General features: G+C 39.8%; 1 protein-coding gene across 1 annotated transcript in view; it reads left to right on the top strand.

The window, feature by feature from the left end:
- Positions 1–17,762, top strand: part of pcdh11 (protocadherin 11) — a 126,291-nt gene extending 108,529 nt beyond the window's left edge. The window contains exon 7 of the mRNA XM_056439250.1: positions 17,302–17,762. Coding sequence (XP_056295225.1) covers positions 17,302–17,762 — 461 coding nt within the window. The remainder of the gene's footprint in view (positions 1–17,301) is intronic.
- The last annotated feature ends 5,710 nt before the right edge of the window (positions 17,763–23,472 follow it).

The following is a 23,472-nucleotide window of genomic DNA, read 5'->3' as shown; positions in this document are numbered from 1 at the left end:
CCCTCCCCCCGCCTTTGGGTCATTTTGACCCGATTCAATGTTTCACCCTCCTGTTACCTTTATATTTACTAACATATTTTACCCTTTGGGTTCAATTTGACGCCAGCAATTAAAACCTCCAGAAAATTATTAGAATTAATATTGTTTTCCAAGTTTAAGTGTGAGGCACTTTATGTTTGTTTGTTGACTACCGAAAGAACACCGACATTAAACATTGAATGGGGTCAAATTAATCCTAAGGCGGGGGGAGGGTGTAATATTGATTCGGGTCAAAATGACCCTAAGGCAACACAAGGGTTAAGACTACCCTCACCATCAACAATACACTCTTTTTTTACACAGAAAATCTTATTTTATTTATTTACTTTTTTCATTACGTCAACACATTCTATTTTTACTATATGTACAGTGTTACGAGTAGACTTAGTGGCACACGTGGCTAAAACATCAACCAGGTGGTGATTTGAAATCTCGCACCTTTGGAAGGAGTGAAAGCAAACAGATGGCAGGCCTTAAGGGTCCATAGCACACTGTCGACAACGAATTACAGTCCAGAGGGGAAAGGGATGGCTGAGAACCTCCATCCCATGGTTCCATCTGCTGAATTCTAAGCAAGGACGGTGCATGCAGACATGCAAACACAGACACTGAATTATTGCAAGCCTGATTAAGAATTGTACAAATGATGAATCCGGAAGAATTATTTATTGTTTTTAGGGTGTTTTATGTAGGAAAATATGTATGTTTGTTGGGCAGCACATAAGTGAATAACATTATGAATTGTGCAGAAATTGATCACAATGACTGAATAAAAGCTGAAAATGAAAGAGTGATGGTAATGTAAGAAATGATGTGGTATGGCCATTCAAGAGGAATCAACTTGGCATGTGTACCTTCAATACAAAGCATTCGCGTGACTGTTTCCAGGATGTCTATTCAAAGCCCCTCTGGATGGCTCTTTGGGGCGATCTAGGAAGAAAAGAAGCAAAGGCAATTGTCGGAAAACACATGCAAAGCCTGTCTTTTGTCCAGTTCAAACAAAGTGGCTTGTCATGTACATTCACCAGGTTTTCAAAATAGGCTTTTAAATCCTATTGTGGCAGAACAAGGCAATGTTCTCAGTATCAAATAGAAAAGGAATAATGTTGTATCTAATTGAAGTACCATCACTATATTCTCCAACTGGGTTTAATCTAGCTCCATTCATGCCCGTTGTAATCACAATTTAGTTTGTGCTGCAGAATTACTGCCAAACATAATTCAGGCTGTTATAATTACACAACAGGCGTTGGCGGCAGCCTCTGAAACCATCAATATAAACCACGTTGATACAGTTAGTTGTTTTCATTGATGTCCCAATATTTGAGGGCTACAAGAACAACTGAATATTAGAGTGTCACTTTATTCAGCTTTATTGAAATTGCAACCAGTGCTGCAGCCACTCACTAGCTCGGTACAAAACCTGCTGCACCACAGAGCAGTTTAGCCTGTTTGTTTGTGACGGGAGGTCCCCTCTCCAGCCACGCTTCTATCAGCACTGTTACAGTAAGAAATCAAAGCCTCTGCTGAAACAACAGCTGTTTCCAGTTATGTAATGGCTGCAGGAGGACTGTTCGTATCCTGGCTCGTTGAAGCTGTCACAAATCATTAATCTTGGTCCTGTCTGTGAGGCCACACTGTCGGGTTGCTTCTGGACATCTGTTGCTATACAGAAGCAGGACACATCATTTAAGCGGTTGCCTCGCACCTTTAAAATTTCATCTTAAAATAATGTAATGTCACAAACACCTCTTATCACATACATTGATGTATGTTAAATGCATGTATATATGTAAAACACACAATAAAGGCCCTTTTTCTATTTGTTTTCTTCTTTTTTTCTTTTGTAGCGACTTGACTGTTCAAGGACGACCACAATAAATAAAAAGTGAGCACATAGAAAGCCATTGAACATTTCTTGATGGTGGGATTTATGTCTGTTGCTCTCCCTTGTGCAATGCTACATGTGTTGTAGGATGGATGTGTTACTGGTGACCCTGCAACTGAGAACCCTGCAGATGTACCTCAGACCAAATGGCACATCATAGGTCTAACTGCAGCATTAGTGAGGTCTTAAGTCACTTTTCAATCGAGACATTTAAGAGAGACACTGAGGGAGAGGATATGCCCTCTACTGGTGGATAAAAGCAAAGAATTGAGCAGTTGTGTTCCTTCCTCATTTGTTCACTTGACATATTGCGCCTAATACTAATGCTCTAATTTGTATGACAGGTACATACTACATAAGTAATTCATATTGTTTAGGCTTGACCTTCAGAGCCAATAACTGTATTTGCAGAGATGATTACAGGTTTCAGGAATGTGTTGTGGGTTAAGCAGATTTAATTATGTCCAAGTTTAATTATAATAAACATATTTGATTGTGACTATAGGAACGTGGAGATTGAGGCACGTTGTTTAATGAATCAGAAAAGTGTCATGTTTTATTTAATTTTTTTCATCTACCTATTGCTGATATTTGCAAATTGGAACAAAATATTATAAAAGAATTGAAGCGTTGAAGTGGGATGTACAGTTTGGCCCAGCCCATAATTGCTATTTCAAAGACTGGCCTTGGTAGTAATTAAAGGTTGCAGTACCAGACACTTAACTATTCGGATAATCAGCCTCCCATCAACACCTTAGGGGCTAGTTTCTGTTATCCGCTAGACCCTACTTTACTTTCCCTGATTGTGCTTCACTCTTTAGACACAACACGTTGGATTGATTAGTGCAAAGGTCCCCATGTAATACACCCAGCATATCTGTGGTTCAGGAAGTTATTGACAAAAAAAAAAGTTGGTCTCATACTTTTCAGCAAGACTGTTGTTTAGCATCCCCGTGCTGAGCAGAGTCAACTAATTAGGAAACACAATCTCCTTTTATTGCCTGACCTTTCTAATGGCAGCCATTGATGAACTAGGGATTGAGTGTGAATTTCATAATGGAGAGAAACTCATCTTTATTACATTAAAAGGCCGGTTGCAGAAGGGGAAAAAGGAAAAACAGGTGAATTGTCTTTATATTTCTTTCCGAATTAGCTTTACCGAATAGGTCCAACTTTCCATGTTAATTTCTGAGGAAATAACCTTTGGTTGTTTCCTTACCATAATGTCAATGTTCATTTGTCAACAGGTATGAGGTGCAAATAACTATGAATAAAGCTTTCACATGTCAGTGCCTTGACATCTTTCAAGATAAACAACACACTGCTTTCAGTAAGAAGTCATGCAGTTTCATGTATGATTAATTACGAATTTGAGCTTCAATCATCGATGCATCATCCATGGATCGTCTTTTTCACAAGGAGGGAAGTGAGAATCCTATTTATTTGTTATTTTCCCATTAAAACCTGAGAAAACATCAAAGGCAGGATGATTTAATTAACAATGTGGGGAGTCTGTGTGCAGCCATATGCATTTTGCAAATTATTCTTTGCTAAGAATAAGATAATTATCAGGTCCATACAGACATCGCTGCACACCTCAAAAGAAGTTGTTGACACAAGGAAGGGAAAAATGCATGTCTCTCCCTGACAGAATTATCCACTTCACAGGTATTTTCAGTTTACAGGTTGGAAAATGAATACCCTTTCTTCTTCTGCCAGGAGAGTTTACAATTCTTTGTTGTGAGCTCTGTGAAGTGCGGACTGTACGAGGAATAGGCGGGGAGTTAAGTATCTTATATATGGAATATCATTGTGATTTATTCCTTGTAGCATTTCAATTCTTGATAATTGTTTTTGACGGAATAGCTTCTCCAGGAAGCTGTTTCTTCCCGATTATTCCCCTCCTGCAACTTGGTTTCGGGAGCTTTCAGTCTGTTTACTTGTGGCTACGATTTATTCTAGCCTGGCAAATGCACAGATGTCCCCTCAACATGTTTAATATTGAATATGTGTAATATTTTAATTGGAAATGGGAGAAAATAAGAGTTGGGGCATGTTAAACACTCAAAATGGTAATTGTCCCACCTTGCTCTTCGAGGACCTTTGCCAATCAAAGAGCAATTGAAATCTAGAGGATGGGAGCCAGATGCCTTCCTCACAGTCTCTAAGGACAGAGCACATTGTTTCTGATGTTCAGCTAGTTTGTTTAATGTTCCCTCATACAGTGCTTTTCAACATCGCAATGTTGTCTTAAAGTGAGGTGTGATTGTATTTCACTGTTGGATTATGAATATAAATGACTTAGGTCACATGCTTGCAAATTACAAAATGAGTTTATTCTGCTTGTCAAAGAGATGGATGGTTAACATCCAGCCTTCCTTCAGTCTGACTTCAATGTGTTGACTCCTAAAGAGCCAACTGTAAATAAATAGAGTGGTCGTGGAGTGGAAGAGGGATGAAGAGGGAAATGCTACGAACCCGGCCGAATACAGGAAACCATCGGCATCTGATGTCCTACATAAAGTCTCCCTTTGTTCTGGTTGTATTGACAATCTGCAGAGTAGGTTGCCTGATCAAGTGCATGCTTTAATAACAAAGCAGAATACCAGAAGTGGTACCCTCATGAAGAGAATGAAATCTGAAGAAATAAACAGCAAGAAGTGAGTGTGTTCGAGAGAGGATAACAACAGATGGAGACAGACGGAGAGGGAGAGGGAGGCGACAAAGACAAGAGGGGGAGAAAATCATTTTATTTTCTTTAGGGATGATGCTTCAATATCATACCTATGTTGTCTTGCTCTGATCCTCCTCCTGCTTGACATGTCTGGGTTAGAAAGTGCCATTACAGCTCACCATTGCCATGTTTCACATACATTCACATAAAGATATTTCCACAGAAAGGATCTTTCTCTCTGTCGAGGAGCGCTCTTGCTCTATTATTCGTGAGCAAGCCGCCACAGGTGAGAGGAAGGAAGAGCAAGGCAGAGTATTGTGTTATAGAAATGTCACATTAAATTGTTCTTCGATGCCTTCACATTGTGTTGGCTAATGCCATGCTTTGAACATGACATTCTAATTCTCACATTATTTCAGCAAAGAGTGAAAAGAAAGTATCCGGTGCTTCATCATTTATTTTAATGATCATTTTAATTATAGATGGAATCAATCATCGATGACCTTTAGTAACATTCGATGAACAGCCGTTTTCTCGCAAAGAGAAACAATAAAGCCATCAAAACATGGTGACAGAGGCTTTTAAGCTACTTTGGAACAATGCTAATCAAAACAGGACTTTGACAACTACTACTACCACAACTACTCTCACTACTGCTACTACAACTACTTTACAGCAAACCCTAATAATGACAGTGACAATTATTTGAAATGTAGATCTTGCTTGCTTGTGTCCTCTTGAATTCTCCATCCTGACTGTTCAGTGCAGATGAATGGGGAGTCTGTGAGTGTGTGGGTGGGTGTGGTTGGTTGGGTGTGTGCGTGTTTGTGTGTGTCGGGGGGGTGAATGTCATCAATCAGCATTAACCATCAGCTCTGAGGTATTGACTGATGATTCACCACGGTAGAATCTCCTCTGACTCTAAAATGAAAGGCAGCAGCGGCAATGTGAGGCAGAGACACTCAGTTGATTGGCACCTCATTGAGTCTGGCAGGGGAGCCTTTGATTGCACGAGCTGTCAATATCACGTAATTGTTTTTCTTACATACATGGTGCCCTCTATTTTTGCAGCATGCTCTGCTATTTCATTTGCCATTATGCTATTGCGCAGAACTTCATTTTGATCTATTTTTATGAAGTGCACACATGTGCTGCCGATACAGTGATTCTATGGCTACATTTCCCTGCTTGTTGATACTGTGAGCAAAAGATAGACTACCGCGGCCCAATATGTAATTGTAACATTAGTGTATTAAGATTCATAACCCATCCTAGACAGCAAGATTAGCTGCACATGGTTGTAAATCTGTCCTTCACTGCTACACGAGGATGTTTCAGAATAGCCAGTTAATCCTTGATGCTTTGATTGGGACGCTTTTAATTGTTCAATTCAATTCAGTTTATTTTGTATAGCCCAATAAAACAAATTACAAATTTGAAATACAAAGAAATAGAAAAAAACCTTTTCGGGGAAAAAAAGAGAAAAAAACCTTCAGGAGAGCAACAGAGGAGGATCCTTCTCCAGGGTGGACAGAACAATAGATGGCATCATTACATAGTTACAACACATTCAAAGAGTATGACAGAGTGTATGAATAGTTGGTAGTAGGCATGGACCACGATCCAGACCTCAACAATCCATCAGGCAGATGGAGGTAGAGAGGGCGGGGCATCAGCAGGGCCATGGCATCAAACCCAGCCAGGTCCAATGGACCCTATGAGATGTGAAGTCACAAGGACTCCGGGGAGGAAGCAGAGTTAGTAATGTGCAATAGAGAGATGACAATTCATCCATAAGTAGAGAGAGAAAAGAGGAGAGAGGTGCTCAGTGTATCCTAAACGTCCCCCAGCAGCCTTTAAGCCTATAGCAGCATACCTAGGGGCTGGACCAGGTGAACCTGATTCAGCCCGAACTATAAGACTATCAAAGAGGAAAGTCTTAAGTCGACTATTAAATGAGGTGACTGTGTCTGCCTCCATTCTACTTTTTAAGACTCTAGGAACTACAAGTAGTCCCGCATTTAGTGAGCGCAGCTCTCTAGTGGGGCAATATGGTACTACAAGCTCCTTAAGATATGATGGTGCATCACCAATCAAGGCTTTGTAGGTTAAGAGAAGAATTTTAAAAGTGATTCTTGATTTTACAGGGAGCCAGTGCAGAGCAGCTAATGCAGGAGTGATGAGATCTCTTTTCTTAGTTTTAGTGACAATACGAGCTGCAGCATTCTGGATCAACTGGAGGGACCTAAGAGACTTATTAGAGCAGCCTGATAATAAGGAGATGCAGTAATCCAGTCTAGAAGTAACGAACGCATACATCACATGAAGTGTGTTACTGGATGACATATACTGAGCATCATTCTGTCTTGATAAGGGTGAACTCTGCTTGTATTCACTGAAGTCAGGCTAAAATTGAGTTACACTTTTTTCTTAAATGGCACCCATAACTGCCAATGAAAGTGTTCAGGGCGGGAGCGCAATCCTGCTCCCCACCCCAAGGTCAGCAGAGAAGTATTCATTGAAATTGAAACTGTCTACCTGATAGTTTGAAATAATTAGCATTATCAGAGTGGCGAAAGCCAGAGTCTGGGATGATGAAAAATAAAGAGGACACCAGGGCCCTAGATAAAAGTAGCAGACTGGTGGCAAGTCATCACTTCTCGTGAATTGCATGTCACTGTGATTGACTGGACTTGACTCTGCATGTCACACGTGAATCTCAAACAGGTAATGCCAACGAGATATATGTGACATACAACGACTGAAACTTTGCCAGAAGTTTAGAGGCACGACGAGTCATTAATATTTTTTTACAGAAGGAAAGTGTATCTATCATTGGAACTGCTTTGAATCAATGTGTCATGCAATGGTCACTAAACCATCAGCCTCTTGTCTCTGCAAATACATTGTTATAGATGCATGGCTCCAAAAATCATCTATTCTACGCTGTGCTAGTAGCTTCCTCCTCCCACCCGTAAAATAAGCTGTGCCACCTCGATGGACTATAGAAGTCACTTCTGCAAGGCCCAACATTTCCACACCAGTTAATAAAGGGGAAATGAATTGTATCAGTGTTGCTGTCTTTGCTCATAGTGAATAGAACATTATCATAGAGATGGGTATTGGTGCCATCGCACAATGAATTACATAGCGGGCGAGCCGGTTTCTGCACGTAGTACTCACTCACATGCACACACAAACCCAGCAGCTTGGAATAAACTGCAGGATGAAATTGTCTATCGTGATGTCACTGTAAGAGTGCTAGTGGTGTTAATAAGTCAGGAAGCTCAGGCAAATTCTCCCACAATTCTACAAACACCCAGGTATTTGTCAGTGACATTCAGGGCTTTTTTTTGTTGGTGTTGCCAACTTCCTGTTTCCCCAGACCTCCCCCAGGCTCTGCTAAGACACGCCAACATTAGAGTTGACTCCCGGCAGGAGAAATGAGACATACCCCGGCCTCTTTGTGGGAGTTTGTCGTGTTAGATGAGGATGAAACAAACGACGCAAAGAGGATGGCACCCTGGGACAAACAATGTATCCAAGTGACCTCAGGGCCTGACAGGCACCCACAATCAAAGCCGCAGGGTGTTCATATCTGATTGTTGGCGCTCTGGGCTAAACAGCATGAAATACATTAGCTTCAATGGCTTGCTGGCAGTCTCCAGGGCAAAGTGAGTGAAGTGGCTATTTTCACCGCTCCTCCTCGGTGGACTGTTTTGGCCAATGGAGCATTATCTTCATCATCACCGGCAGAACACAATCAGCAAACCATCTTTCTGATTTTGCCCTTGATTTGTATTACATATATTTTTTCTGTTGAGACTGTTGGAAACTAAAGTGAAATTGTTGGACTTGCCACACAAAATATGAAAGCAGTTCTGAAGACACTAGAGGAGGTTTTGGAGGCCAAATGGTTTGATTGCCCTGTGATTAAAACAGCCAATAATACATTGAGATAAAACAATGACAGCAAACAATAATTAATTGGAATACAACTAATTGTTTTTAGGACTTGGTATGGACAATTCTTTATTACAATCAGTAATCCGATACCCACGTTTGCAATTTCTCAGTATAGAAGTAGATATTCAAACTGAATGCTAATCATATTCACTTATAATTGCATTTGTACATGCGTGACAATAGAACGAGGTGATATCCCTGTCTGTGATGTCAATTAATTGTGTTTATGTAAGGGTAACAATTGTATAATGAGCCAGCCTTATGGTTGTTTGGTCTGAGAGTGTAATCGGTTGCTTCACCGACAGTGCCAGGAAAAGAAATGCGGCTTTTTCATACTGGAGTAAATTGACTTAACACGGCAGCAGATGAACCTATTTTAAGTATCAAACATGTCAATCAATTCCTTTTTTTTCCACAGTTACTGTTTTAGTGTGTTCTATAGTAGTATAACTTAAAAACTTTGTTTTGCAACCCAGACACTTCTACATTTCACATCTTTATCTTTCGCTCTCACCGTTGGAATTGTCAGTTGACAATGCCTGCACCCAACACTCGCCAAATGAAGTGCGTAGTGACAGAGACATTAACACAAGCCACTGAGTACCAGTGTGATTTTAGTGAGAGCATATCCTTCAGCAGGGCCTGGAGGAGTGAAAGGCATGTATCTGAACTTTCACCAGCTGGTGTTTGGGTGGAAGATTGTGACAGCCAACATCAAAACACTAAAAGTAAAGCCTTGATTTTTTGAATGTGCCGCTTGGGTCTACTTTCATGTTTTCCAGCAATACATTATATGAATGTTCTCCTGCCTACAAGAACATGGTGATGCGGAGGAATTAAACATGTTGAGCAGGGAGAGGTCTCTCTCTGAAAGCCTTACCCTTTTCATGATAACTCCTTTTTAGACATTCAGTGGTCTTATCACAGCGTATAAATAGGACAGAATTCATTATTCAGGGGAGGTTTCAGTGAAAAATTAATAGTTGTCCCCAGAGGAGGGTCTGTGGGGCTCCGGAAAGGAAAACCTTTAAAGTGTAAAGGCACAGGGGGATCTGTAAAGAGTCTGCCCCTCATGTTAAAACATTTACCATGCACCACTACACACTGATATTGCAAATATATGTTTGCTCAGCATTAATGACAGTGACTAAAACCATATACAGGCTGCATTCATGCCATTGCTCTCCTCATAATATTATGAAGGACTAAAAGTAAGCACAAAAAGGGACAGCATGAGTGTCGGCCTCTGACACCGTCACCTCGTATAGATTACACGTCTTCGGCATTGCCTGCTTGGACGAGTCACTGGAACTTGAGCTGCTGACACCTGAAGAGTGAGTCCTTTTTTGTGGCAACATTGAAATATTTCACTTGATTCTACAATAAACAAAGACCCTAGAAAAACACAACACAAACTGTACTGCCGGTCCTCCGTTGATCTCTATCATGGAAGAGATTACGATTTCCACGATGCCCAGATCACTCATGCACTGAAATCTCGCCGCCGCTGGTGCTGAGTGGCTTTCAGCCTGCCAGTTATCCATTGAAAGATGGGCTTCGCGATGCCTTTGTATCCACTTCCTATCTGCCCGGCCATGGAGGCAATAACAGTAATGTATGGCTAAGGGAAAACAGAGCTAATCATCAATGACTGCAAGATATATAGCATATTCGGTGGCACCTTGTTTATTACCCTCTCTTCTCCTCCTGCCGATTCCATCGGCTTTACAGACAGGCTGCCAGATCCGGGAGCTTCTTCAATGTTAATTTGATTCATTCTTGTTTTCCATAATAATTGAGGGCAATGGGTCAGTGTGATGAATTTGCTTGTTACATGACACAAGATGTTGCACAGTGGTTGCTGTACAGTTTGTCTCTCTAGTCTCTCACCCATCACGTGAAGCAAAGGCCTCATTCTTATTAGCTTGTGTCTTCTTCTTTTTTTACAGGTTTCTTCTCTTCTCTGACGACCTGCTTATGTTTGAAATCGGCTTTTAATTTGATGTTGAAAGGAAAGCAAAAAGTGTCTTGTGACATTTTAATTTTTACATCAAAGTCATGTAAAAAATATCATGATTAATTCGATAGTTTTTTTTGCTGGGACAATCCAACCTTCTTATAAATATCAAACAGCTTTGTCAGGTCTACATAATCAGCCTATTTCCCCTTTTCCAACCCCCTTAAAATATACTTCCTTTTCATTTCATTCTCTTCATTTTCATTTCCCAGCCCTCACATTATCTACACAATATGGAAATATTCAGACATTCATCCATGTGCAATGAATGTTAAGATGGATTCAGATTTTTTTATCTTATAAATATGCATTTATGTATTGCTTCCTTGTCAGGGACAGCACACCTACCGCATATCTACAGTATTGTTCAGTGTTTGCACAAGGGCAGACTAACAAAGAAGAGAATGAATGGCTGCTCTTGTGTGATATTTTATTAAACAAGAGAGCACTGGTGCGTGTGTGTTTGTCTACATGAGCATGTCTTGTGTTTCTACCGCCCATAGGACTCTGTGCCTCCCCCTCTCTGTGTTATTGTGGTGATGAGTGCTGATTGCAGATTGTTATGGTGTTTGCAACCCTCATCTATCTGGCCCACGCTGGGTATTTGGCCAGGCCTGATTGTGTTGATGTTGACACCGGCAACGTGTCCTCAGGTGGGAAGGCCCAAGAGCAGTCCACACATAACGAAGGAGATGTAATCAACCAATGTCACACACAGAAAGTCAAGTGTCACCAACAAAGCTGCTGCTGCTGTGTTCCACAGGTCTTCCACCTCACCAACTGGGCTCTCTGTTGATGGAAATCACACAATTGCTGTTGTTGATGGCAGCCTTTTTATGCTGAGGCAATATGAATATTTGAGGTGTGTTTTACTCTCCTTGACAACAGAAGTGACTTTGTGGCAAAGGAACTAACATTGAATTAAGTCCGTACATTGTGTTGCTGTTGTATATGCTCAGTGGTGAAATGGGTGCTTGAACCTACAACATACTTTTAATCAATAGTAACACAAAGAAAAAAGCGAGTGTTTGGCACAGGGTTGTTCGAGGGATCCTTTCTCTCTTTGTGCACTTTGCCCTCTCCCTGTGCTTTGTTATTTGTTTTGGTGTTCTAATCTCAGCCAAGTCAATAATATTCTTTGTTGTCTGAAATTGTGTGTCGGGAACAAAAAGGCCTCCTCCTTTTGTTGAAAGTACCTGTCTCTGACTTTTCACTCTCTCTCAGACTCCCAGATAAAGTAATCATTAGATGTTGTTTTCTGCCTGCAATTACTTTCAGTTACAATGGGTCAAACACTAGGAAAGCAAAAGAGGTCGAGAGTAGACAAGGCTAGATGGATTACAGGCGAGGAACTGTATAGGTCCCACAAGTGGTGATAAATACGTATGTGGCTCGGAGACTCGCCGTGTTCAGCGGCGTCTCAGTAAATGCATCAAACCTAATTAGTCTAGAGTATATATGGACAACCTTGCTCCCCTCTTATCTGCGTCACATTGTCTCTTTTAAAAAAAGTCCATTTATTGCATCTGGCAGTATATGTCTCGGAGCGTTAAAAAAAGAAAGAAGAGGAGCAATGGCTCACTTTCTGCTGCACAGAATTGATCGTGATGTATGTTTCCATGGACAAATCTCCTGAACTAGTATCGCTGGTCACTCATTAGCATTCTTAGAGCATGCGCTAGCTGAGGAGAATGCCAATTAGATGCAGACCGGCCATAAAGCAATATTTATACCAGCAGGTCTGCTTATAGCTCTTAATTCATGTCATCCTCCTACATGGCACCACTGACCTCTGCAGCCACAGTTGATATTTTCCTTCCAAAGATCATGCCAACTTTTTTGCCACAATGGAATATTTACTTCCTCTTCCATGCCCTTGTCAGCAGTGACAATAACAACTCATATTGCCTTCATGAGGAGTATACTGTACCTCCTCCTGATAAAAGTAAAGAAAACCAAATAGTATTTGAGTCTGACGTACAGAGGAAAGTTAATTTCCTTATTGCCATAGAGACAGGCTTTTTCCAGAGAAGAAACGTACCTTCTCCACTAGTATGCATCGTCTCATGTGATACTTCATAGTAATCCATAAGCAGGACTTCTAAGTATTCCACAAAGCAGACTCCATCTTGAATAGAATCTTGAATTTAAGTTGGCTGTTTTGTATTTGTAATTCTGTGAGACATTAGTCTCTCCTTCAAATGATGATTGCCAGAGCTGTGATGAAAGTAATGGCATCTCTCCTTTCCATGCAACACCAAAAGGTTTTAATAGTGCTATTATTATTAATGACCATCCATTTGCTTATCCAGATTGTACGTTTGGAGTGGGTACAAGGCCGACTGAAGTGATAAAGCCTTTGTAATTTCAAACCCAATTATTTCTACTGTGATTCTATTTGTTTGAAGGAATCTTCCACATTCTTGTCTTTTGGTCTCCCTCCAGACACAAGACAAATGCTCATGTCACCTCTCTGTCTCTATTCCACTCTCTCGCTCTCATCTCACCCCCCATCATACAGGTACACGTAATATGATAATGATGATATTTTTGCACTCATGATAGCTGCAGTACTTGTAGTGTACTAGGATGGTGCTTTTACTCTTGATGAAAGACATGTTGGCCCTCGAAAATATCTGTTACAGCTGAATTGCTGCTTCTTTGTTTTTAAATTTGTTTCTGGCTCCATTAAACCTGTTTGAATTGACACTGAGAGGGGCAGCTGCTTTGGGTGGTAAAAGGTTTATTTTCTTGGCATAGTAAATGTTTTGAATGTGTAGCAAATACGTGACACATAAAACAAACACATCTAATTTAAATATGGCACTGTACATGCTTACATGGAGGAGGCCTTTCACTTGTTATAAAGCTTTTTTTTACAACAATACGAGTGTGTTTGATGAATATAAGTTTCAGGCTAAAAGAATGTAAAGACTGCACCAATTAACACCATAGAATGAGCGTGAGGCATAGTCCACGTTCCTGATGGCTGTTTGAGGAATTTAATGCATGCAGTCTTCACGTGATATGTGTGCATACCTTAATGTGAAGCTCATCAAGAAGTAAATAGCTTTGTCAGTAAATATCATCAGCTGTCATGTTAAATATCCCATGCTATTATACTGGAAAGCCAGCCAATGTGCATCCTGTGTGTGTGTGTGTGTGTGTGTGTGTGTGTGTGTGTGTGGGTGTGTGTGTAAGTCTGCCTATCAGAGCCTTAATTCGTGGATTTAATGGCCATTAGCGAAGGAAATGTGTGAGATGTTAAGAATACCAGTATAATAAAAATCTAAAATATAATGCAGACCAAAATGTCAACATTACATAAAACTGGTTGCTAAGGTATCACTTAACAACCTCATGGGTTTGAGTCTGACACTGTTTATCATGGCTAAACAAATAATTACATTACCATGATGCCAAAGGGCAACCGCTTATCTTTATATTGCCAACTCTGTACAGTAACCTCAATAACATGGAGCAGCATGGGCCTGAAAATATGAAGTACTGCTTATTATTTTAGCATTACAACCTGTATTAATATCCCAAAACAACAATGGCCATACACACAGCAAATATTCCTCGAATAATCCTACAACAACCACGGTTATAACATATTGTCGTTGAGACGCTGCTGTGCCGTGCAAAGCAGTTAATTGTTTTAAATTAGAACATTAATTTGTTTTCTGGAACAGTTCGCTATCAGAGCTGCACTTAAAGGGAGATTATTATTGATGAATCACCTGCACGTCAGCTGGTTTGATCATTACAAAATGTGTGTAAAGAGGGGCTGGATACAAACATATGAACACATGTACACTACTATATTAAAAGCTAATACAATGGGTGTGCAGTATTTGTAGTAGGTTTAGTTAAGACTGGTTCAGAAGGGCTTTTCTTCAGCTTTAAGTATATGGCTGCAGTGATGTAGTGATGTACTGGACTGCATTAGATTGAGAGAGGTTTATGTCACACTTGTGCTCATGTTCTTTTTTTCTCCCTGCTTACAAGAACACAAACTAAACTAGATACAAAAAGTAATATAAGTCCAAACAAACTTCGGAGGGCCAATAAATTGGATTGGATTGCAAAATATTGCAGGCATTTAAAATATTGTGTTATTTCCTTTTACTTCCGGTAATCTTTTGTATGCTATGCAGCATGCTCCTGCCTCTCCCTTGCGCATGTCTGCTGTTCATACAAGCTGTAATGTTTGACCGCACGGATGGAAGGTCAGCTAAAGGTGAATGCAGCAGTGTTCAAGCTGTCGCTGGCCAGAGGATGTGTTGATGTTGCAGAACAAGACTGCTGTACACTACTACTGGTGTTGCCCTTGAATATGACCACACGATCAACAAGAAAGCCTCGGACGCTGGCACTGTGGGGTATCTAGAAATCCACAACAAGACCATCAATAATAGTTTACCTTATGACGTGGAAGGGTAATTTGCATGCAGGCTTTTTAAAATCAGAACAGGAATTATATACCACTTCATTTTTGGAGTCAAGTCTGGTGTAGAGTAACTGAACAGGTATCGCAGTTTTGTTCCAACCATACCACCGGTGCCTCTCAGTGAAGATGAATCTTCTCAAATGAAAACAGTAGGTTTGATCCGAGCCACGCCGTCTATCAGAACCAATTGTTTGCCATTATCCCCACTTGTCTGCCATTCAAATTTCCTTGAAAGGAATGTAGAAAAGAATGTTCTCAGCATCAGGGGATCCATGGCGTCAGTGATGTGTGATTCCTCCCGAAAGCTCCGCGGGGTACAGTTGTTTCCCCTGAATACAAAAGACAGCGGCATCACAAGCAGGCTGCGGCATACCTAGCTGACGAAAGCAGCCAGAGCTGTCAGCAACATCACTCACGCCGCACTCCCACCCTCCCAATCCCGCCACCGCCGATCCAAAGTATCTCGCTGGAATAGAAAACAGTCCAGGCCCATGTCTTTTTTTTTAAGTCAGGCTGTTAAATTTTGCATGCAGATTTGGGAGACACTGAAGGCTGTCACAGAGCCACAGACTTCCCTTTCATGTGTAAAGTACTCGACGTTAAAGGAGGAGGGAGGAAACCTGGCACAAATGTCCTTAAGTTTGTTTCTGTTAAGGAACATTTATTCGTGTGTCAAGGTGCATGCTTGTGGAATAAGAAGTGCATGCTAATAGCATTACCTCATAAAAAAATGACAGTACCCTGTTTAGGCATTACCAATGGCAGAAAACACTCAGAGAGAGATTGAGTAAGGGCACGGCCCAGACTTGGCTCGGCCCTATTGTGCTAGCTCAGAGAATAAGAAGGCAGCATCCATTTTTTCCTTAATGAAGTTAGTGACCCTTTGAAAGGTGACACATTTACCGCCCAGGGGATTTATACACTCCTGCTCCAAGGCTCCAGTTCAATATGGAGAGGACAGATTTGACTCCATGTCAGCACTCCAAATATATCCTCACAATTTATATCAGGTGATTCATTTCCAGACACTGCTCTTATAATTAAAGTTGATGCATGTGCTGTGGCCGTGTGTCAAAAAAAGAATAGTGCACTGGGCCGTTGCACAACATTCCAGGTAGTTTTGGGAGGCCAAAAGGGTATCACTAACCTAATCAGGATATTCATTTATATTTAATAGAAAGCCATAAAACAATAAACAAGGTAGCGAGAACATTTGCAGATGTTTGTGGAATCGACTTCCACGGAGCATGCAGAACTTGAGCGCGGAAAGGAATCGCCGTCCCTGTGTACTGGGGTCTAAGAACACTTTATTATTTATAGCATCCTTACTGATGCAAATATACTAAATAATTTCTATATGACAGCTTGAAGCGGAGGCCTAGAGGAGCGATGTGATGTATGAATGAAGGCCCCTCTCTCTTTTGCATGGCCTAGGAAACATCACACTACAGCCTCCTAGTTGCCTTGGTCCCTGCTGTTTTACATTCTAATTATCTGGCTTGACGGGCTTTATTGCTGAAGCTCAATGCTGAGGCCTCATCCCAGACTCAATCCACATGTGATGTCATTGCCGGGATAATGAGATAAGATAGTTTGAGTGCTTAGCCTTGCTCGGTCACCTCCTCATTCACTTTTTATTCCCTTCCATGCGTGCCACCTAAATGCTGCCACCATTCATGTTGTACCTGAAGATGCTCAAGTTGTTCACGGGATCCTCTTGTGATGGGATTATCTCCTTGCATACGTTTTCTTATTTGACCAGATTTATTTGGGATTTTGGAAGATCAGAGTGGTTTAAGGCGTGCCACATTGACAGTGATTAAAATAAACAAGGCTTTGTTAAGATGTTCATTAAATATTTAACACAGCAAAGCCAATACACGACACAGACAGCAAGACATTTTTTTAACTCTAATTAAGCTACAGGGAATTCTTTGCACATTGTAGGTAAACAGACAGAGTCATGGGAATACCAATGGAAATTAAATGCTTGGTTGGTGTTTTTCTCATGACGAGATGAAATGAAACATTTATCACTGACTTTCATTTATTTTACAGGCCTACATGTTGTGGTTCAACTGCTGATAAAATGACAACTTTTGTCTATTTACCAGATGATTGATGAGTTCATGCAGTGCATCTCAGCACCCTGGTAACATTGCAAATGCGCTCTCTGTATGTTCTGACTTGTTGGATGAACTGTCTTTAATAATTGTTCTTTTCTTCTTCTCCTCCTCTTCCTTAAAAAAAAACTGTTTCAACAGCTATCGAGGTGAACCTTCAGAAGGCCTTGGCTGAGGCCTCTGAGACCTGTACCCAGGAGTGTCTGATACTGGGCCACTCTGACAGCTGCTGGATGCCCCCAGCCCTGGCCCAGTTCCAGGGTCCTGGCAGTAACAGCCCCACCTCCACCCCTATCACCACCGCCATCACCGGTACAATGTCCTCTCTTGGCTTCCAGCAGAGCTGTGCCCGGGGAGCCAAAGCTAACATGGTCAGCATGGGGGTCATGGATGGCCGCCATACCCTTGGCAGGTCTGTGCCCACAAAAGATGAACTGGACAATGGGATCAACCGGCCGCAATTCTACAACACCCTGGATAGACATTGCAGTAAGAAAGAGGGCTCCTTCAAGGTCATCCCCCTGGCGAGCTTCTCCTCTCCTGGGCAGCAGACGCCCACTGGAGGGGGCAGCAGCTCGTTCTTACACGAGCACCAGTTGTAAGAGTAAAAGACAGATCTTCATCAGCCTGACATACATTTGACTCAATCCATAGACGGCTTGTTGTCACTGACTTCATGATCAGTGTGTACGCGTACGTGTGGAGGGTATGCATCATTTGAATTGACTAGCTCCGGCTCAGTTTTACCAATGATCACATCTGAGAACGGATTTGATCATGATGATGTTATTCAAGCTAAATCATATGGGGTCTGTCTTACAGCTACGGTATTTGAAAAGTAATGTAAGTCTTAACATAGCAGGCCCATGTATAATACATTAAGGTAGTTCTATGCCAAAGTAGTTCCATCACAAAAAAATAATTTTGCTTTCAGTGCGGTGATGTTTGATTTGTGACTTTGTGAAAGAGCAATGTATGCTTCAAGCCCCTCGGTCTTAGCTTACTCGGCTCGGGATAGTGACCATTTCTTTGCGCAGAAATATTTGCAAATACAGTACTTTGTCTTGAGTGAGCTAAATCGCATTTACTGTTAATTATGAGCTCTGAGTTGATGATGTTTCTGTTCAAGTTCTAGTGAAGTATTTCTCTGTATAATACGCAGCATAAACTCTTTTGGTGGTGGATGATTCTTTTTTTTGTCTTGCCTGAACGCGTTTCAGAAGTCTATTTTGGTCAGGGGACTGCAGAAGGATAACACAAAAAAAGTCTACAAGGCATAACTAGGCCAATGGTAGACACAGGCAAACTTTTGGATCCTACATTTTCACCGTGGACCAGCACATAAAATATAGCGGGAATAAAATCCTACACATGCTCACACTTACCCAAGATGTTGACCATATGGTGGTTGTTCTGTCTCTGCCAACTCCATTAAGAAAATATTCACTTCTTGCATTATCTCAGCAGCTTCGCCTTGAAAGATTTGTGCTTTAGAAATACACCCTTTATTTCCTTCCCTTGTTTCTTTTTCTCACATTTTCCTTCTCAGAAACCCTCTCATACAGTAATACGATGGAGCCAATTTTGAAATTCTCAGTCTAATTACTTTGATGTGTGATCTCAGCAGCCACCCTCCTTGTGGTTAGGAATGTTTGGCTATAGCAAGAAACATGCGCTGCATATGTGAAGGCATAGCAGCTCTAAACACTCCCTCTCTTCCAACCCTATCATTGATAACACCCTTTGTTCATGCTCTTAATTACTTTATGTCTTTTTATGCAACTCAGTTCGGCAGCAAATTTGGAGGTGTTTTAACCGGAATAATGGGAAATGGAAAAATGTCCTCTGGACCACAAGTCTAATAAAATTATTAATGTTAATGCTATTTTTGCAGTTATCATAAGGATCGGCATTGGCACCATTTTTATAGCCTGCCCCTCACCATAGTTTCTTCATCCATGCGCTGCATCACTGCCTGTGTGTGTAAATTGTACTGATAATGATAACTACTTCTGACAAACTTGTTGCTGTAAAAGACTGAGTGCAGTATAATATATTGCTACAGCGATAAGTGACTTTATTGAGATCCATTTTTCTTCTAAATAATCGGGCGACCACGCCTTTTCTCTCTGATGCTTAGGGTCAGGATTCGTATCATTAGAAAGAGGACTTGTCTGACAGGAACAGTGTGTCAAGGACACAGAAAAGAGGCAAACAAATTTCACCTCAGTCAATTATGACAATTAATTTAGTTCAAAACGAACACCTTGAATACATATTTCTATAAACACTGCTTTATGAAAATATCCCAGTTTGGGGGTCCAATTTCCGCTAAATTGCTCTTTTTTTCTCTATTGCTTTTAATCTCATTTAATTGTTATAGTACAGACATATATCACCAAAAGGGATAAATAATACATACTTAATTAAAAGGACCACATATCATAGGGAATATACATCAGGATGTCACTGCAAATGGAATGTATTCACTCTGACAAATGCAAATCCAACACTAAAAACTATTTTCAGTATCTGTTTACAATTTTTAAAAAGTAGGGCAAAGATAATTCCTGTTTGGTTCTTTAGAAGAAGAAAACACGTTCCCACTCACTAAGAATAAGATCAGACATTCTGCTGTCTGAGTGTCTATAGTTATGACAGAAAATGGTGTCCTTCCGCATACCATGGTGGGAGAGAATATCCATGATTTATGTACGGGATAATACACTGTAATAAAACTATGATTGTTTAAAAATAATGTATTTAATTCACATGTGTACATTAAGCACAATATCACCTATCTATAACCCTCACTTTTGTTAACTTATTCTGCCCACATAACTCGTTTGTAATGTAATGTTGCAGCAGCTACATTAATTGAAAGACAACTTTAACAGGGGATATAGTATAATAACTGCATGAATGTACATCTGTAGGATGTTGGTTTATATACCAACGTGACTCTGTTTGTGTGCTGCGTAAAAGTAGTGGTTTTACTTTTTTTATTTCTCAAATGAAGAGCATACCACATGGATTTATTTTGGCTTTTGTCATCTTTCATAAAGCACACCGTGAAATAAACTAAATGTGTAGAGTGATGACAGGTTCTCACTTTGGATGTTTCTGCTTTCCCTGTTATTTTCCTTTTTGTCCTAATTATCTCTGCCCTAAAAGTAAAGATAGTATGGATCAAACTTTGTTCTAATTTTCAGAATTATTCTTTTCAAAATGAGTGTCATGATTACCATGTCAATTTGTGTCATAATTTGCATGAAATGTTTGGACCTCCACAAGGCAACACTTGACTATGTAGTTTATGCGTCCATCACTAGATTCAGTGTCAGTATTGGTGTTTACTGCTCTAACTGTTTGTGTGTCTTTGGAACAAAACAAATATTACAGTGTTCACATTCAAACTTTGTAAAGAGTGCGTACCACTTTTGCCTGTACGTACACACAAATATCTATTCTGTCAGGTAAACTTGATTTTAAACTGTACATAGCAGTCCCCCGAAAAACCAGTACAAATGTGACAAACTGGAAAGACACAGAGTAAAGACTAACGGCTACAGGCTATGTTGATTCAAAGGAAAAATGGAAAACATAAGTGATGAGATGACAATCTCTCTTGTAATGTCAATGGCTACATATGCATAATATTAGTGAGTGTGTTTGAATGTGTTTAGGTGAACTTGTATGTGTGTCAAGGAGAAAGTGTGTGTCTCCTTGCATGTATGAGTGTGTGTATGTGCACATATGTGTGTACTGGCATGCACCTTGCCAGAATATTGTATGTATACAAATGTATCTTGTACAAAAACTTTATCAAAATATGATATAAGACTTAAGTATATGCTTGTAAATTAGTCATCAGTGAGTCAGGTCAAGTTGTGCTTCAATCCGTGCCAGCAAATCTGTATTGGTCAGTTAAAGCTAAACAGTCTGTGTTGTCATGCCTTTGTAAGATATACCATTTAAATATATGAAAAAAATGACCTTCCATTTGGTGAAATGATTTTTCTTGTCATTAAATTTTACTTAAGCCATTAAATATCGAGTTCTCAAAGTATGCACAGATACTGCTTGTCCTTCACTTTACATTGATTAGGTTTTTGTGAGAGCATTGTCATATCAATGATGTATGTGACATGAGAGCATACTTCCAATTATGGCAATTACAAATTGGACGTGACATTTCACCTTCATTCCTGAAAATGAATGCCGTTGGGGAAACAACTCAACCTATGACATATACAGGACTGTCTCAGAAAATTAGAATATTGTGATAAAGTTCTTTATTTTCTGTAATGCAATTTAAAAAAACAAAAATTTCATGCATTCTGGATTCATTACAAATCAACTGAAATATTGCAAGCCTTTTATTCTTTTAATATTGCTGATTATGGCTTACAGCTTAAGAAAACTCTAAAATCCTATCTCATAAAATTTGAATATTTCCACAGACCAAGTAAAAAAAAAGATTTATAACAGCTGAGTGTTTGTCAAGGCTCAGGAAACCCTTGCAGGTGTTTCGAGTTAATTAGACAATTCAAGTGATTTGTTTAATACCCTACTAGTATACTTTTTCATGATATTCTAATATTTAGAGATAGGATATTTGAGTTTTCTTAAGCTGTAAGCCATAATCAGCAATATTAAAAGAATAAAAGGCTTGCAATATTTCAGTTGATTTGTAATGAATCCAGAATGCATGACATTTTTGTTTCTTTAATTGCATTACAGAAAATAAAGAACTTCATCACAATATTCTAATTTTCTGAGACAGTCCTGTATGTATATTTATGGTAAAAGAACAAAATACATAACCCTTATTAAACACGGAAAGGAGCACAGCCAACACGGAGAGTGGGATCTGAAAGGAGTTTTACTTTCATAATTCCAACAAAGGAAAAAGCACCTTTTTTAACCGAATATCTCCTTGCTCTGCATTGTTTTTTCTAATTATGAAATATTAATTGACAAATACTAAATATTATAACTACAATTAAAACAGCTGATTATGTTAGCCTCTATGTTATATATAAGGGAGAAATAGCATTACACAAAGACAATTTGTCAGTGTGCTGATATACTACATAGATACATAAACAAACATCCTAATCTTTTTTACTCTTACATTTGTAAGAGTCTGAAAAGCAAAATGTAAAAGATACCTCAAGTTCATCATTCGAGGTAGAACATTTTAATTAAAACTGCAATATCTGATTCTTTTTTTCATTTGGAGTCCTGTCTCTGGCCTTTTGGTGGATTCATGTCCAATATTTATTCTGTTTTTCACTGGATCTTTGACTTCTAAAAGCTTTACTAGCTCTAGTTAATTGCTCACTGTGTTGGTGCTGAGCTGGTAGCATAGAGTGAAGTATTCATTGAAAACAGCTTCGGCCACTAACGACAAATTAAGAACAAAAATACTAAATATTTTAAATGTCCTTATTAAAATGGTATATTTCCTGATCAGGAAAACCCAAACTATGAACTGAAAGACACTCGGAAAGGCGCTGTGAAGCTGACAGGACCTGCAGGTTAGGTCAGATGAAGATTTCCTGTGGGTTGATCGGGTTGCAAATATTGTACTTATCACTACATACCATCACGGTGCATATTTTACTGACTAAGACAACTCAGTTATTCTTTAAACATTGTAGCAGTGATCATGAGAAATAAACACAACTGAAGTCCAACTTTTGTGTAAATATACTTAAATTATACGTACTTTAAAATTTAGCTTGTGTCACTTTTAGAATTTAAAGGGAACTTTGAGGGTTTCTATTGAGGAATATATATATATATATATATATATACACACACACAAGGTCGCACCTCGACTCATTAGGCTGTCCTGCCACTATAATATCAGAGTATATCATCAGACGCTAATCAGAAGCTTATATTTCAGAGGAAAATCAATAAAGCACAGTAAACTTTAGCATTTTGTTTTCGAGGTCCAATATTAAAATTCAGTTCAAGCCAGGAGAAGAAAAACATTATCTTTTCATTCATGGTTGGTGGCTGCTAAGAAGGTCAACTTTGCATCATCATCTCTCAGCACCATCAGTAATAGCATGTCCACATGTGGCCATCCGGTCTCAGATACAGAAAGCTTTGTATGTCGCCATTTATTTATTTACTTTACCTTTTTGGCCATAGCTTCATTCACCCATCCATCACTCCATGTGTCCGTCCATCCATCCATCCATGAGCTTTGATGCCTCAAAGACAAACTCTGCAACAGCTTCGACAACCCCCTTGGGCAACATGTCCTACCTGAGGCCCTTCTGCCTTCATGCTTCA

The sequence above is a fragment of the Pseudoliparis swirei genome, chromosome 19, assembly GCF_029220125.1.
Source record: "Pseudoliparis swirei isolate HS2019 ecotype Mariana Trench chromosome 19, NWPU_hadal_v1, whole genome shotgun sequence".
In the NCBI taxonomy this organism is placed as follows: domain Eukaryota; kingdom Metazoa; phylum Chordata; class Actinopteri; order Perciformes; family Liparidae; genus Pseudoliparis; species Pseudoliparis swirei.
Note: the sequence above shows the minus strand (reverse complement) of the source record. Positions and strands in the feature narration are given on the sequence as shown.